Below are 18,513 nucleotides of genomic sequence, written 5' to 3'. Positions count from 1 at the left end.
ATCCTTCTTTATTTAACAACCGGCAGCACTCGTTTGGCTCCCGATTAAACGGATCCATCCATCAACCCTCCGAGCCAAATTGGCTGTATGTGTTGTCACGACCGCTTTAAATAAATACTTAATGTCTGTGCCGATTCCAAGAGGGATAAAGTCTTGAGGTTTTTGCTTTTTTTTTTTGTGTGTGTGTGCAGAGTTGTGTCTCCAGCAGTCAGATTTGACTCTCGCCGTAAAACATGACCTTTGTCCTTACAGTTGCGAGTCCAGTCTTGATTTTGGCAACTCCGATCTGAGTCTCAGGTCTTTACACGGTCAGTTACTCCACCTCAATGGCCTCTGGGTAATAAGGTGGGTATAAATAGGGACGTAAGGTGATTATAGTCTGAGCATTCAGTTGACGGATCTGTGGGCAAACTGGTTGTGTTGCTTGTGTTGTCAGACTCTATGGGTGGCGATGTGGGGTTGTTGTTTTTTTAAAAGACATTCATGGGAGGATGAATGTTACTGACTTTGCAGATATATAAGCACAACCATGAGGTTGCCAGAACTACTATGAGACCATGAAATTGGGTCCTAAGATTCATTGTCCCCCTCCAGATGAATCATATCAACTTTGTCGATCTTATGGCTTTTTTTCTTCTCGTGCTATATAATCTGGTCAAAGTAGCTATTTGCCCAATAACTACCATGACCTGCTACATGAATGACCTTCCCATCAGTCTCAGGTGTAGCGCTAGTTAGCTAATGTTAGCATGCTAACAGGCTAAAACCAGGATGGGGATGGTAAACCTTTTTTTTTTTTTTTTAAGTAAAACCCAGCTGAGAGTTTTACATTGTTGCTGTGTCAGCACCCTCGTCCTCTCGTCAGCACCCAACATAAAGTTTCCAACTGTTACATATGTGTCATATTTCCGTTGGAAAGACGACCAAAAGCTGTCGCTAACGAGCCTCGACGCTGTTTTACATTTCAGTCATTCTGTGGATGGGGACAGTAACATTTTGAAACGGTTCATTATTTTCTTTTTGATTTTGTTTCATATATATTGCGATACGCAATGCATATCCCATATAGCGCTTTCTTCTTTTTAATAAACTCACCCTCTCACTCCCTCCTTGCCCCTGCACACAAAGTATAGGCGCTGCGTTTGGAGGCAGCCCATCAGTATTCAGTGCGGCGCGAGGCAGCTAAACGGTAGGAGGGAGGAAAAGCTGGCGTGTTTTGAAGAGCAGCCTTTCCAGACTGACTGTTGCCTCGCTCGTGTACGCTCCCCCTCTTCCTCTGCTCCCTCCCTTCCTCTGCTCCCTCCCTTCCTCTGCTCCCTCGCTCTGCCTGGACGTCGATGCAAACGCTGGACCGGAACCAGAGGCTCCGTCCTCTCAGCTCCATCTCACAGCCACTGCTGCATGTCTGCAGTTCAGTCCTTCATCACCACCCATCACAATATGTCTGTCTCTCCCTCCCCCTCTCCACCTCCTCCCTCACCCTCTCCTCCTCCCCCGCTCTGTCTCTCTTTGCCCTCCCGAGAAGGGTTTTTTTTTTTTTTAACCCTGTCTTGTGTCACCAGGGAAGCTTGTGGCAAAAGGCTTGATAGTTACGTAACGACTGCTGCAGCGCTCGGGACGCTGTGTGTGTGTGTGTGTGTGTGTGTGTGTGTGTGTGTGTGTGTGTGTGTGTGTGTGTGTGTGTGTGGTGTGTGTGTTTATTGGTGGTGTCTGTTGTAAAATGTATGTTTCCGGTCAACAGACAAATTTGGAGATGGATCCAGCCGGCATCCATTTAATAGTCTCTCTCCCTGTCTCTCATCCTCTCTCTCCCTGTCTCTCTCATCCTCTCTCTTCCTGTCTCTCTCTCCCTGTTTCTCTCTCATTCTCTCCCTCCCTCTCTCTTCCTGTATATCTCCCTGTCTCTCATCCTGTCCCTCTTCCTTTATTTCCCCCTGTGTCTCTCTCTCTCTCTCTCTCTCTCTCTCTCTCTGTCTCTCTCTCTCTCTCTCTCTCTCTCTCTCTCTCTCTCTCTCCTTGTCTCTCGTCCTCTCGCTCCCTGTATATCTCCTCGTCCCTCTCTTCCTGTCTCTGTCCCTGCATGTTAACAAGCTCACAGTGGCCGTGCTAATGTTGACGTTTAGCAGGTATAATGTTTAGCATGTTAGCATGCTAACATTAGCTGATTAGCACAAAACAGCTGAGGCAGACCGAACTTAGCTTGCAGCTATTTGGCCATAAAGAAAAGTGTTGGAAAAATTCTAATTTTTCCCTGACGGTAGACCGTTGGAGCGAAAAGTGTAGCAACAAAGTTGTTAAATGAATTGTGTGTCCTGTGTGTTCAACAGTTGTGTATTCAAGTCATGCTTCCAGTTCTGTCTGCACGGTGACCAGTCTGCAATAATACTTGTAAACAAAGTTTGACAGACAGTGAATCGTGTCATCGTGTTGCTTATTGATTCATCTCCATGAGGAACTCATTTCATTCTCGGTAGGTTACAGCCTTTTGTTGCCAATTAAATTCTATATTTATATTGTTTTTCAGAGGTGTTGCAAGTAATTGCAAGTCTTCATTCTCTTTGGTTTTGGTGTCATTTCTGATGGCCAGTTATTGATTTATTATGAATTATTATGCTCCATTAATTTTTGATAAACTGCCTAAGAAACAAGTTATTTTCATTTCATTGAGTAGATATTTTTACTTCAGTTTTCTAAAGCAATGTGCATAGTCTTCAGTTGGCTCCATAAGCCCGTTTCAAAGTGCTCAGCCATTACCTCATTGAACAGTCCTTTTATTAACCCATTGTTGGAGATTGGACCAGAGTACAACATGTTTTATGGGCTGTCATATGACGGGCAACATGCTCAATCCCTCCCAGCTCCATATGACCTGTAGCTGACCGTGACCTCTGACCTCCATGCGTGACGGAGGAAGAGAAAGAACATCTCGCTGTAGAAATCGTGCCGAATGTCCTTTTTTGTTATTTCACTCTCAGTGCTGATGAATTGGGGGTGTGGTCTGCTCTTCTGGGAGCTGAGTAATAGCACACATGGCGAACTCACACAGTTGTGCAACATCGATATTGATTGGAACGCAGACGCACACACGAGGAACAAACAATGAAGCAGAAACCTCTGGATGCATTCATAATCAGGTAGCTGAGTCATCCGGTTTGTTTGCTAGCCTGCGCAGACAAAGGCCTCTTTGGACCAGATCTTTTCCTTAAAATACCCGCCGGCTAAATTGAAGAATCATAAAAAAAAGTGAATAAGATGCGTGTTTGATAAGTCGCTGTTCTTTTATTCGGAAGACTTCTTCTGTGAAACAGCTGATGGGTTTGATATTAGGGACAGATCGAGAGTGGCATCCTGCAACAGGTTATAATAATCCCACCCTCATCTATTCCTTTGTGCAGTGGTGGGATGTGAAGGGATGAACCCGACGGCTGTGCTTGAGTTTGTGTTTGTGCTAAATGTTTCATGTACGTTGAGCATTTCATTGGATTGGGCAGCACATTTATCCTCCTCGCTAAATCAGGTTTCTCCTTGTTTCCTAATAAAGGAAAACTATATGTTTAAGCATATTTCATGACCTCCCCCTCCTCACCCCTGTTGCATAGGCGATTAAGCTTGATGGAGGAGAGAAAGAGAAGATGAGGTTTTTCTTTTCCCCCCCTCTAAACTATTGCAGGCTCCCTATTTGGATCAACCCATCAGACCACATTTGGCTCTCCTGCTCTCCGGCCCAGCGAGCAGGAGAGAGCTCACGGCGCTACAGGTTGAGCTGAAAAATACATCACAAGACCACCGTCTACCTTCACTTCCCCTCTATCGCTGTCTCGACTGCTCTGCCTCTTCTCTATTATCTAGCTCAGACTACCGAGTCTCTCCTCTTCAGTGCATAAACACCTCTCTATGCTGCACTCATATGCCGCAAGTTCCCCTCGTGTGTGTGTGTGTGTGTGTGTGTGTGTGTGTGTGTGTGTGTGTGTGTTGCATACACTCGAGGACGTCCCACGAGTCGACAGCTGACACTGCGTCCACCCAACCGACGCTCTAAAGCTCCGGTCACATGATCGAGCTTAATGATGGCCGCGGCGGCGCGTGTGCGTGTGCGTGCGTGTGTGTGTGTGTGTGTGTGAAGTCTGCACAAGGCAGCTCCGTCTCCTGGCAACATCCAACAGCCTGTTATCCCGCGCTGCGCCCGAGAGATGAATCACATCTCTGTCCTGATGTGTTCGGCTGCCCTTCTGGCCCCTTCGGCTCTCTTTCTCGATTCCACCCGGGACCGGTTCCGGCCGTCCGACAGCGGCCCCCGCGCTTCGTCCTGAGCGCTTGGTTCCCTCCTCGTCTCCCTCACCTCTCTCCCGTCACGCCCCTCACGTGCACCTCCATCTCCCATCTCCCTGTTGTCTCGCTCGGTTTCTCTCTGACTCTCTCCGCTCATATCTGATTGAAAGACCTCCCTCTGTCTCTCTCCTTGTGTGTCCTCTTGTACTCAGTCAGCAGAGGAGGACACGCTGCGCTTATCAAACAGAATCCACAGACTGTAAACATCCACTGAGGGCTTTTATTGGGGACTCTAGAATGTTTGACATGCCGCATTCATTCACGACAGCCGTAGTTTTGCTTCAGTTACCTCACAGTACTCAAGAGACACAAGAAAAAGAATCGCCAAAAGTACTTTTTAGTGACCAGCAACTCTTTTGAATAGTGTCGTCCGATCAGCCGGTGCAGAGCGAGCGCTCGGTAATGTGCTGCTGTGTAAAGTTAGTTCATCTCTCTGGAATCTTCTTACGGTAACAAGCTTACATGTTTGCTGTTGTTCCTCGTCAACACTGGAGCTTCTGACTCTATCGGAAACATTTGTCTCTCCTGGATCAGGAGGATTTGAAAAAAAAAACAAACAAAAAAAAACACACAATACAATAAAATCTCCTCAAAGCATTTCTTGTGTATTGTGCAGGAGCTTGTGTAGCATTTAGTTGAATGGTGCTGCTGTGAACTCGGTCAGTGCTGTTTGTGCCGACACACACACACACACACACACACACTCCAAACGCAACAAAACAAGTAGTGCAACAGCATTTGTGCGCTGCTATCCTGCCAGTATGTAATGCCGTAATTGCAGTTTTGTCTCAACATCACATTCCTCTCTCCACTTTTTGTCTCACTCGTCCTATCCGCTCCTTTGCTCGTCTTCCTCGCCAGCACCCTCCCCCCTCTAAAGCCATTCAAGTGGCACAGTGCAGGATTATCCCTCAGCCTCTGAGACACGCTGGTTCGGTCAGACTTATCGTCCTCTCTGGGTTCCCTTTGGCCGCAGAGGTCAAAGCTGCACACATAAAATTGGCAAACACATTAACCATTCAAAGTAGCGGCTGTAAAGGACATTTTGGACTACAAATACTACACGTCCACAAGGAGTCTTTTCAAGGAGTTGTGTGTTTCTGGATTGCATTCTTTATTTCAATGATGGAGCCAACCGCGGTAAGTGAATGTGCAGAAGAGTGTTTAGTCTCTTTACGAATGTGCAAAAAGTCTGTGCCGTCGTATTTTGTCAGCTTCGGGCAACAATACCGCCTCTGCAATCGCAACAGACTCCTGAAAGACTTTCAATTACAAACGGCGTCGCTTTGACAGCAGCAAGTGTTGTGGTCAGCGAGTGGGTGGATAACAGCTCCAAACCCCCAAAAGATGCGTCCAAATGGATGACTGTGTCTCGTGCAGACCAGCTGTTACTTTTACTTATGTTTCTTTGCATTACGCACAAGCCTAACGATTCATTATTCTGTCCCATATCTATATTTAAAAAAAAAAAATAGTTCTGCAAAAAGGGGAGTGGTATTAGAAACGGTAATCCGACTTCATCATGACTTCCTTTGCCACTTCGTACACTGGATAATGGGGAGGTGTGTTTGCAGTCATTGAGGTGGATTGACCTCAATAACGATAAGTATAAGCCCCTCTCTCCACAATGCTCACCGCTCCCACCCTGACCCGACTCATGGGACGCACAACAATCTCCCCACAATGGACCGCAACTGAGCTTTGTGATCTGTGTGTTCTCTCTTTGTCCTTTCCGCCGAGCGAGCGAAAGGCGTCTCCGTCTCAAAGCTCCCTCCGTGCTCACCAATCAGCTTTTCACCTTTTTTTAATTATAACATATTTAGATTTTCCCTATGTTTCCTATATATTATCATTTCCCATGCTCATAGTTTTGAGATTTGAGGAATTGCGTGGACCGCTATCTGGAGATTGTCGTGTTAATCCGAATGCTTTCTAGACATCAGCAAAGTGTGTGTGAGATTTGGTTAAACTCCGCCTGGAGAGGCACAGGTTGTTGTTGTGAGCTGGCGTTCTGGCATCGGGCCGCAGCTCAGCTCGCGTTCGTGTCACCAGGTGTTGTACTCGCCAATGTCGAAGCTGATTGGACGACAGGGCTGATGGACAGGAAGCAGAACCAATGGTGTGTGCTGGTTGCTGAGATTAAGGACCGGCTACTTCAGGGCCACTTATAGCTGCATGAGGCCATGTTGTATCACTTAGGTGCGATTTTCTGTCATATGGGGTTCAGTGTGTTTTATTTCTTCAACAAATATTACTATTGTTTTACCGAGAAGGTTTTGAGGCTGCTTTTCTTTCATCAGTGTGTCTGTATTTACTGAGGAGAGAGACTCACCTGGAAGTGGAAGCACACTGAGCAACTTTGCTTTTTATGAATTTTTCATGTTATTTAACTGCAAACAGATTATACGCATCTCCCCATCAAAAGAGGAAGACAGTTTGTTTGAAGGGTCAGTGTGTAGCATTTTTTTGGTTGGTTATTAGCAGAAATGGAATATGCTTTGATGCTTTGATAGTCATAAATATTTTTCTTTTTCATGCGTCCTTCATATCAGTATTGAGAGCAGGTAGACACACCGTATACCTTTCACAACAATTCTTCACCTACACATATTACAAATAGGTGTTATTATAATCATATTATTGGTCCATTTGGTTGCACATGTACATATACTCTGTATGTTACAAAGCATCCAGCTGCGAAAAGAAGAGCATCCTCAAAGTGGAGTGTCACCACAGTTCAACATTTTGGCAAATGTATTTGCTTTCCTGCTGTGAATTCAATGCAAATTCAATATCGTTCTTTCTTGTACAGAATAAACAAACAAGATATTATAGCTTAATCAGTGAGCCTTGGAGGACCTGGTTTGCATATTGTGTTACCTTTAAACAGGGACAGGTTGTGGTCTATCTCCGGGTCTAATTCTCAGGATGAAAGTGAAATATGTGTAGCTACCGAAATGTCAATCTGTGCCTCGAAAAAGTGTTTTCAATGCCATGTCTTGTCTTGAATATGTCAGGGAGGTTACAATCCTCCTTGCTGTGGTTTGGCTGGATGGGGTCTTTCAAGAAGTTTCTGAGGGTTCGTCCCAACGGATGAAGCTATGGTGATGGTCAATGAACTGATGGAAGGATACAGAGGGGACCATGTTGACTTTGACTGCACTATACTTTATAGATGACGATAGAGATCTATAGGTCTGGATTTGTACATTTGAATGTTATTTTTGGTTAACCGAAACCTTCAGTATTCCCTTTTATTTCCAGTCAAATGTTCTATAAAGAGGAACCTTTCTCTGTTGTATCAAATAGGTATCGTCGAAGAGGAGAGTACAGAAAACATACATTTTAAAAATTCTCTGGGTCTTCTTTTCATAAAAAAAGAGATGACTTACCAGAACAACACGTTGCCGCTGGTCCCAGTGCAACTGAAAGGCTCAAGTTGTTGTCTGATTCCAACTCTGACAGCAAAATTGCCAAATGTGAAATAGTTTTTTTTTTAGGGTATTTTGTGCCTCGACTGTTGGGAGCACCACGGCACCGCCGCGATGTCCGGTGACAGCAGCCGAGGCCTCTGATAAAATACAGCTCGGCTCAATCGGTCAATGTTCCACAGAAACCCTGAGTGAGCAGAAATAGATTGCCTGTTCTGCAGCTGAAACCAGATCCAATCACACCGGGCACGAACGCTCCCCCGATCACATATTTATTTTTTTTACGAGCATAGACCCCCTGTGAAAACAGCGTGTCGCAGGAGCTGCCGCTATAGACTTACTTTCCCTTCATAAGCCGACTTTGTAGTTTTAAGGACTTTTATGTTTCTCACAAGGACAATTATGTTGTGAAGGAAAGTGAGGTCAGCGCGCTGCCGATTGAGCCTAACGCAGGGAGTCATTTCTCATGACTCATTCCAGGGATGAAGGATGTTGCAGGAATTAGTACGCACTTGACTGCAGAAGGAAGACGAGGGATGAAGCACGGAGGGCTCCGGTCATATTTGAACAAAATATGCCTTGTGCTGCAGCGGACTTTATAGTGCAGACTCAGCTTCTAATCTGCCACGGCCGCGAGTCATCCTCTCCATCATTGACCTCTATCCAGCGCGCTTAACTAACACTCCATTTGTATTGTGCACATTGGAATGAACCCACTGTGGCGCCGTGCTCTTAATGACATTCATCGCAACGTGTTATGCTTTTAATTAAAAGCTATAATAAAGTTGCGCGCTGTTGGGCCGTGTGCAGAAGTAGATAATCATGGAAAATCTTCTTGGAACAATGTCAGAGCGGAGAACAGCATCAACAGAATGTCATTATTATTATTATTATTATTATGAGGCTCATACAACATATTGTGCTGGTTGCTGCAGAGCAATGAGGAGCTCTCCGTCAATGCGAAGACATTAGTCATGTGAGCAAAATGGATTAGGTTTCAGAAAGAGTTCAATACGGGAAAAGTGCCCAGCAGTCTCTACTGTTTTAACCACGGTGGTAAGATATCGACCAGATGTCCAACAAACAAATATTAATCACCTCTAACGCTGGAGGAAACCCAGACGGATCTGTATTCTGTGAGCTTTACAAAGCAATAGTGGATGAAACCGCATCATTAAAGGACCTCCATAGGTGTGCTCATCACCTAAAATGATGTTCTATTTTAGAGTGACACAATTATTTTAGTTTTCCTTAAATTTTATCTAAAAAAAATCTGAAATGAATAACGATATTTTACAGATACAACAAAAGCAGACAACGCTCTAAACATACAATAAACTGTACACATGCAAAGTAGTAAAAACACATATCAGGGAATACTACTGGTGGCAATGACACACTTCTGTGTTGACATAGGAAGTGCATTCTGGGCTGCCACACACACACACACACACACAGTGTAGCACGTGTGTGGTTTTTGTGTCTGCTCCAGCTTTCTCTCACATGTAATGTGTCAGAATGAGTTGCACAACGGAAAGGATTTCGGGTCAGAGCTGCCGCGATGCTCCACTCTCTCCGGTATCTTTTCTAGGACACGGCAGTATAAGATGCCCTCTCCGGTTCCTCGGGGCACGGCGCTGGATGCATGGCGGCGGAGACTATTTTTATCTCATTATTATAAACGTCTCAAATAGAAACCATCACACTCTGGAAGGTTTTTCCTCCAATTGCCACGGAACGCTTCCTGCATCGCTTCTCCTCTCGGTCTGCTCGTGCGCTTCCTGTGTTCCTGTGTGCTTGTGTTTAATGCGATGTCACTTCTTTTTTTTTTGTCTCGTTGTTCTTCTTGCAGTGCATGAGGAACCCAGCTCGGCTGCAGAGGACAGGTTTAGTCATTAGAGTGCTTTTCCACATCCAGGAAAATGTCTGGCTCCTACGATGAATGTGCAGTTGCCGACGACACCATGGACAGCTTCTGGGAGGTAAAGGCCGCACCGCCACGCGTGTGATGAAGGGTTTTCAACCCGCAATCCCCCCCCCCCAGCCCGTACCCACTGAGGCACAGCGCAGGGCAATAAAAACACTTTGAGCTATGCAACAATAATCAGCTTCATATTTAACAGACAGATATCTCATCTTACCGTTAGCATTATTTCCAAAAATATCAGAATATTGCTTTACAATACGGTCTGAAAGTGACCTGATTAAGAATTATTCCATCTCATTAGGAAGAACTGCAGCATAGTATGTCATAGTAACTACCGAATAGGACGTCAAAAGTATGAGCTACAAATTAAATACATCGGCCTGCGGTTAGACTTTGGCTCATTTCTCCTTTTTTTAAATGTATTTTTTCCCGTTTGTGGACAAAAAGACAAACTATTGAATTACTTTCCTTAAAGAAAATGAAACTAATGCATTTTCTAATTGTCTTCCGTCTGTTTGGACACAAGCCAACTGGATTTTCACAATAAATATAATATTGTTTTTGTTTAAGATGTGAGAGCCAAATGTGAACCTGTGACGGACACTTCTCCAACGCAGTCTTAACTTCTCAAACTGCAGATATTTTGTCAGTATATTATGTATTATATGAGTCATCAATGGGTACAACACAACAAATACTATCATCATACACTTTCAATCCATCCTCACTTTGTGTGTGCACTCGTGTGTGTGTGTGTGTGTGTGTGTGTGTGTATGTGGACACTTTATACCCGCGCCAAAGTAGCGTTAATGAATTCCCTCAGTACAGAGTCTTCTTTGTGTCATGGCTCCTCGACAAAGACAAAGAGCCTCAGTCATCAGCCGCTCTGAGGCGGCCTTTCACCACATGCACCTGCCTGTAGCCTCTGTGTGCTAGCAACAGCGCTAACGGTGTATAAAGACCAGAGAAATACTTTATTCTCATGGTTTCATCATCAAGCCATGTTGATATTGCACACAGCTGGGCCGTGTGGCACTAATCAAACTCCAGTTATCCCCTAATACAATCAGCACACCGCACAAACACAAGAGCGCCAGTGTGTTTTCACATGTCGAGTCCACCTGCGTGTTGTTGTTGGTGTGACTTGGCAATGTGTCAAACAAGGCCAAAGCTCATACCGTCGCACACCTGTCTCACTGCCCCCCCCACCCCCCACCTCCTCCTCCTCCTCCTCCTCCTCCCCCGCAGCTCCCTCATCTCAAACCGTGTAAGCACACATGCATGCCCGCGTCAGGACCAATCACAGCGCGGCGCCGCAGCCTGCCGCTCCGCGAGTTGTGCGTCCGAGCATGTATGTGCACGACTGCGCGTGGAGTTACAGCACGAGCACATGCAATCTGCGGTTTCTATGTATTTCTGTCTCTGCGTCGACGTCTACCCCTGAAGATCTGTCTTTCTGCATTACACCACTCAAGAGGATTAAAGCGCTCACACACGTACACACACACACACATATACACTCTCTCACACACATACACACACACACACACACACACAAGCCCTTGTTATTGCATAACTACACATGCACAGGCACGAGCATCCCCCACCCCCTCCTCACTGCCTTTATCATGCACCATGAGCTCACGCCCCCTGCAGGCACCGAGGGGGCGGAGCCACGCGACCTGGCAGCACTCTGTTAAGGCGGCACCGCTTAAGGTGGCGAGATCTAAAAGCAAAGGCAGTTGAATCATTTTGGCAGACAGGAACACTGAATACTGAACACTGGTGTGTTTGACGGGGTAGGATGACAAAAGGATGCTTCAACAGATCCAACAGGGCTGTTTAACATGAATAAGAGGAAGAAAAGGGACACACAAGTACAGTTATTACCTCTGTATTGCATGTGAGGAACCTCTCAATATATATATATATATATATATATATATATATATATATATATATATATATATATATATATATATATATATATATATATATATATATATATATACATATATATATATATATATATATATATACATATATATATATATATATATATATATATATATATATATATATTTCCTGATAATTGTAAAAATAAAAAAACATAACATCTTCCCCCTCACTTTTATTTTCATGCGGCCTGCTTTTGTATAATATTAAAAAAAATACTTTGATCTCATATATCTTTATACTCTGATACTATTAAACGCAAGACTAAACTGAAAAAAATATATTATTTCACTCAGTGCAAATTAATATAAAAAAAAATTAAATGAAATATAATAATATGCAGATAACTAGAATCTGGACACAATTGCCTCTTAGTGGGTTTTTGAGGGGGAATTTTCCTATAACTACTGCACGTAATACCGACACATGACCCCCCAAAACTGTGTTTGTTCATGCCATGTCATTCTATACACACAGACATCTTATTCAAAAACCTATTCAGTTCATAGACGGTGTTGTTAAAGCTGCTTTTTAGTTCACTCGTATTTGCTCAAACAGTCACTGCATCCTGACAGTAGAACATGAGGCAGATAATCTGTGGAGAAATGCGGTTCCTCTGCCTCCTTTAAGGTCTCCCAATGACATTTGCAAAACTCCTCTGCACCCAAAGAACGGCAACCAATCGGAGCCGAGGAGCCTCCAACGCAGCTGCTAATAATCACTGCTCCGATCAGACTGCCGAGCGAGACGCTGCCGATCAAATATACATCCACTCTGTTCCTGCATTACTTATTTCTTGTCACAAATGGGGAGCATGCACATACACCAAGAAGCATATTATCATGTGTATAAAAAAACACCATTTTCATCAGTTTTGTTTTGGTGTATTTTCACGCAGACATCATTTTCTTCTGTGATGCATGTAAAGACAGATTTGCTTCGTGGTCCTTTCATCCTCTTCTGTCTCCTCGCGTTCTTCAGGTGGGGAACTACAAACGTGCTGTCAAGAGAGTCGACGACGGCCATCGGCTGTGCAATGACCTCATGGGCTGCCTGCAGGAACGTGCCAAGATAGAGAAGGCGTATGGCGATCAGCTAACCGCGTGGTCCAAGAGATGGAGACAGCTCATTGAGAAAGGTCGGCATGTGGCACGGGGGTCAATAAAATAAATCGCTCGACGGATGAATGCGCGTCACGCTGTCTTTTCAATTTGCCAAAGCGTCCGTTTGCACAGTTTGCCGTTCGCTCTCTCTGCTCATGTTTGCCTGCATGTTATTTCGCTAAATGTTTGATCGGGAATGAGTCGTTTTGTCCGCCCCCCCCCTCTTTAGGCCCGCAGTACGGCTCCGTGGAGAGAGCCTGGCTGGCCGTGATGACCGAGGCGGAGAAGGTGAGTGAGCTGCACCAAGACGTGAAGAACAACCTGACGAACGAGGACGTGGAGAAGGTGAAGAACTGGCAGAAGGAAGCCTACCACAAGCAGATGATCGGAGGCTTCAAAGAGGCCAAGGAGGCGGAAGAAGGCTTCAAGAAGGCTCAGAAACCGTGGGCCAAAAAGCTGAAGGAGGTGAGGGGGAGCGGGTGGAAACAAATGTCTATATATGACTCATCATCTTTGCCTCTGGTGTCGCAGAACACATTCATTAATGAGCTGCTTCGTTGTGGCGTTCACCTCGTGCTTGTCACGTTCAACATTCATTCACGCGTCTTTTTGGTTATTGAGTTTAAGTGCCAGACCCACAACTTTACCGCTTTGGTTCTCTCCCTCACCGCTCTCAGAGTGTAATTCTCTGCCACTGCGGGCAGCTGCTGTCAGCGAAAAAAGCTCTTATAAGCCAGCTCGGCAGCGTTAGAGACGAGCTGGTGGATACGGTGGAATGTTTAGCAGCTGGAGAGACAGATATTTCCTTCAGGTGTTCCAAAAAATGTCTTCATTTGTCGGACATAGATTCATCAGGTGGACATAAACACGACTAAATGAAGGATAATGTTGCTCCGATGTGTAAATACACAACGGTTTCACCACAAGTTGGCCACGTGAACCTAGAAGCGAATGCTAATATGTCATTGTTGTGTTCCCAACTTGTTTCCACTGCCCTCACGTGGACTACATGTTATTTATTGACAGTTTAAAGGGAACAATACTTGTTTTGTAGTTGTCCAGATTGTAAATGTGTCCACTGGACTTTTGATGTACGTCTAAATGTATTATATCAAACAGCAATACTACACCAGGCCATCTCAGCTCAATTGTTGAGTGTCTTTGGGTCCAAGCTGTGTCTGAGGGGAGGCCCGCCGAGGCCGATCCTGGAGTTTCTCCACGGTGGTGGTGCTTTCACTGGCACGTTTGAATGCCATGTCTTTGCATGAAACAAAAACTTAATCTGTCACTTATTATTTGTCATTGGACCAAGTCTTGATTTTCATCTTTGTCGATACAATCGGTCCAAAACCTTTTCTTATCTTATCTTAAAACACTGTGTCAAAGGTTGTTTTGAAGCGTTGCTTTTGGCCTGGACCTGTATGATATGAGAGGTCTGTTAGACCCTGACTCACCGAGACGTATACATGTAAAACTTACAGTATTGTGTTTGTACTCATGTTGTTTGTTTTTAAACCATTATCAGCTAAATGGTCGTGGAACCAAGGACATGATCATATCTATGCGGTTCGAGAGACCAATCACATTTTGAGATCTATTATCGTCTCCGGGCAAGGTCGTCTTCACTTTGAGACGAGTCGATGTGACTTCCCGCGGTCACGTCGGATGATGTCTGTGAGATAACTGACGGTGCCTGCCGTTGTTTGGACACACAGATGGAGGCCGCTAAGAAGTCCTACCACATGGCCTGCAAGGAGGAGAAGCTGGCCGCGGCCCGCGAGGCCAACGGCAAGACCGAGGCTTCTGTCACGGTAGACCAGCAGAAGAAGCTGCACGAGAAAGTGGACAAATGCAAACAGGATGTGCAGAAGGTAAAAAAAAACAAGCATTGCAATGATGTAAATACACACAATCACATGCATGTAAAACATTATCACATTGGTCAGTAGTAGTATTTCTATGCACAGAAAAGCGTCATGTTGTCTTATCTCACTGGCTTTACAGTCGTGACCTGGCAGGGCTTTAATGCTATCCATCCAGGTCATTTTCACATATTCTTATTCAAATAAATCAAGTAAAGTGTTGGGTTCTGATGGATGAATGTGTTTTTTTTTCATCTTTATATTCATAATGGGATGTTTTCGGTTATGGGAACAGATATTCAGTTGTAAAAAAAAAAAAAAGGTCTTGGATCACGCCGGCGTGACTGACAGTGTTCACGTTTTTCAAATACATATATTTTTTCTAAATATTTATATCTTTGGCTGACCAATTTCCATCACCAAAAGAGTTTGTTCACCTGGGTATAGTTATGTTTTCACGAGAGATATGAAGAATTTCAAATATTGAGCTTCAATTTTTCAGCTTTAGGGCCATATTATCCCTTTACACTTTTGCCTTAGGACACATGGGTATGTGTAACACACGGGTATGTATCACGTATACGAGTGCCTTTAAAAGGTGAATTTAGGAAATTTGGTAAAATCGAAGAAAAAAAGGGCCTAAGACCCTGAATGGAAGAGTTATAGTGAAAGCTTGGAGGGACATTCATGAGTGTTTTCCCTTTTTTTCTTTCTGTCTCAGGCTAAAGAAAAGTATGAGAAGTCTCTGGAGGAGCTAAATAAGTGCACCCCGCAGTACATGGAGTGCATGGAGCAGGTGTTTGACCAGTGCCAGCAGCATGAAGTCCGGAGGCTGACCTTCCTCAAGGAGGCCTTGCTGGACATCAAACGCCACCTCAACCTCACCGAGAACCCGAGGTGAGCCGGGCCACGGGAGACACTCAACTTTCCATAAGGCAGTTTTTTAAACCATGCGCCGCGTTTTCTCCGACATACCATTTAGTAAAACACTTGTGTGAGAGGTGAAACTGACACAGCTATGGATCATTATGGTCTGCCGTGTGTATTCGGTTTGATCTCTGTGTGCGTCTCAATTCCCCGCGGTGCACTTCATCTACCTTTTTTTTATATGATTCCCCCTCTATCCGATATATATTCCGTTAATTCATTGTACTGTTTGCAACGTGGGCATGATTGCTCACTGTACCTTCTTTTTGTTTCACTTTGAATCATAAATGATCACATTGCAAACACATTTTATAATAGATTAGCTTGATTTTCTTTGTGTCACATTCAGCACAGTTCACTTGAAGTTGATTCATCTCAACACTCTTCTCAACCAGGCATGCATTTCCCATTAGCGCTCACGCTCGCAGCACTAATTAATTCAATGACGTTTCTGCCAAACTGAGTTTGAATTGAAGTCGAACGCTTGTCATATTTTTAACCCGTGTGTGGAACAACAAAGCCGGGACTCACGGCAAAGTGGTTTTTCGTGGTCTTTCATCGTAGCCGTGGATGACTCGAGCCCTTTGCTGTTGAGGGGATGTTGCTGCAGCTCGTCCAGACCTCATTCCCACTTTGCTGCTCGTGACCTCACCTGCGTTGTCCTGAACGGCAGGTTTCTGGAGAAGAAAACGTGCGATGGCTCGGTTTTGGCTGCTTTTGTGGTCGTCTGACACGCTGCAAAACATTTAATAAGCATCATCATTTTATGTAGTTTCCATTGTTTAATCACTGAATAACTCGCTCCCTCTCTCGCTTTATACATTGAGATTATATGTATGTATTTATACATTTTTTTCTTTTTACATTTTTTTCTTTTTTATTGCACAATTGGCTTTTTGCTCAGAAGTTATTTCCCAATTCCACACAATTTGATCATTAGACTTGTTCTGGGATTGAATATTATTGAAATGAGTTATATATGCGTTATTAAAGTCAAGTCAATACTGTTTGGGCTTGAATTTACTTAAATAATTAAACACAGCATCCATTTATTTCATCTTTGGAAAGAAAATACCACTTGGATCATGCTTGTGCCGAAATAATATGTTCTGATTGCATTAATGTGTGAAACCTTCAGGTTTATCCCGTAAAACCGTTTTAATCTCGAACACATTGCAGATATTTGGGGAAAACTGTAGCAATATAAACAATAATATCCTTGTGAAAGATTATCAGGATTATTCAGACCAAATACTTCAGCTGCTGAAGGCTTCAGCCGAGCACTCAGGGAGACGCTTCAATCGAGTCATGACCTCGTGTTGGATCTCGCTCAACCCAGAATTTGAACTACATTGTGGTTTCTGTTGCCAAGTTGGCAGCCGACCCCCCCCCCCCGAGTCTCTTCCGGCACTTTTCATCCTCACCATTTGTTCCATTTTCCTCCTCCTCCTCCTCCTCCTCAGCTACGCCACAATATACAGAGAACTGGAGCGCACTATCCTGACTGCAAACACACAAGAGGACCTGAAGTGGTTCAGCAACAACCACGGCCCCGACATGCATATGAACTGGCCTGCATTTGAGGTACAACGGTAAACCCTCCACGCGCACGCATCTGACCCCGTCGTCTCTTTACATCCTACGCCTCTTCATTCCGCTTTTCATGCGTTTTCCCTTTTCGCTCTAAACTCCAGGAGTACAACCCGGACCAGGCCGCTGCTCCCCCAAAGAAGAAGAAACCAGATGGAGCCCCACCCACTCCGAGCACCGAGCACCATGTGGCGCCACCTGGTGACCGTAGCAGGTCAGTCATCTATTGGTTACAGTCAATTTAAAGTCATAAGTTATGAGATTTTGCGACGAATGTTTTCATTAAATTGGACTCACTGAACTCAACTGTTTATTTATGTTACTTGATTTTTTTTAAATCTGTATTTACTTGTGAGCAATGCTGCTGTAATCCTGTAATTTCCCCACTAAGGGACTAAATAAAGGATTATCTTATCCTATATTATAATAAGTGTTTGTGTCAGACCAAAACTAACAAAGTTTCCACAGTTTTCTGCTCCCAGCCCATCGGTCCACATCTTTAAAAAATATCACATACTTTCACATTTTTTAAAAATAATATCTTAAAGCAGGAAATGTCCCTCAAACAGGAGTAAATTGTGTATTTGTTGGGGACTAATTTCCATGTTGGTGAGTATTTACGGCAGCGGGATAGCGTGCGTGGGAACAATTCAAAATAAACGACGTTCCCATGTTCATCATAACAGAAGGAACAGTGCAACGGTGCGACTATTACTGTTAATTGATTTTTTTCAACAGCTTTGAATCTGCAGCACAAAGAAAAAAGCTCCACAGGCGATACGTGTTTGTGTTTTACCTTTTTTGTGGGATTTCTTTACAATTTAAAAAAAAAATCATTCCCTCTGTCCTCCAGTGTGAGCAGCTATGAAAAAAACCAAGCTTACTCGACCGAGTGGTCCGACGATGAGCAGCCCGCTACGCTCTCCGGCAACGAAAACGGCGGGAACGGAGCGAACAGCGGCAACGGCGGCAACAGCAACTCTTTCGAAGAGGACTGCGGCTCTGGGAAAGGAGTCCGTGTCCGCGCTCTGTATGATTACGAAGGCCAGGAGCAGGACGAGCTCACCTTCAAAGCAGGTATCTATCAGGGACCAGACGACACAGGATGACTTAACGTCACGCAGGTTATGATTTCTCTGTCATTTCTGAACTTATTGACGTGTCATAAAGAGGCTGGAACGCTGTAGTTTACTCACGAGATGACGAGCCGTGGCATCAACCAGCAACTCTCTCCTGGTTTCTATCCTCCAGCTCCCTTCCTCTCCAGTAGATAGCAGTGGTTAGTCAATAATTGCCACATGGAAAACAAATTAGAGGGCACTTGCCACCAATTAACACAAGCTCTTTGGGAAATGGTGTTACAAAAAAGTGCTTTAGAGTGCAACACA

General features: G+C 44.4%; 1 protein-coding gene across 2 annotated transcripts in view; it reads left to right on the top strand.

Moving 5' to 3' along the window:
• Positions 1-18,513, top strand: part of pacsin1a (protein kinase C and casein kinase substrate in neurons 1a) — a 30,188-nt gene that overhangs the window by 8,209 nt on the left and 3,466 nt on the right. The window contains exons 1-9 of one of the 2 annotated variants that reach the window (XM_068597504.1): positions 5,247-5,469; positions 9,613-9,742; positions 12,625-12,781; positions 12,976-13,211; positions 14,462-14,617; positions 15,330-15,505; positions 16,999-17,119; positions 17,230-17,339; positions 17,979-18,202. In XM_068597504.1, coding sequence (XP_068453605.1) covers positions 9,683-9,742; positions 12,625-12,781; positions 12,976-13,211; positions 14,462-14,617; positions 15,330-15,505; positions 16,999-17,119; positions 17,230-17,339; positions 17,979-18,202 — 1,240 coding nt within the window. In that variant the 5' untranslated portion in view covers positions 5,247-5,469; positions 9,613-9,682. Of the gene's footprint in view, positions 1-5,246; positions 5,470-9,612; positions 9,743-12,624; positions 12,782-12,975; positions 13,212-14,461; positions 14,618-15,329; positions 15,506-16,998; positions 17,120-17,229; positions 17,340-17,978; positions 18,203-18,513 lie in introns of those variants that run through there. The other variant, XM_068597503.1, reaches the window with a different exon arrangement.

This window comes from Clinocottus analis, unplaced genomic scaffold (assembly GCF_023055335.1).
Source record: "Clinocottus analis isolate CAN_PGR_092001 unplaced genomic scaffold, fCliAna1.0.p SCAF_4, whole genome shotgun sequence".
NCBI classification, from domain to species: Eukaryota; Metazoa; Chordata; class Actinopteri; order Perciformes; family Cottidae; genus Clinocottus; species Clinocottus analis.
This window is presented reverse-complemented; position numbering and strand designations above follow the sequence as displayed.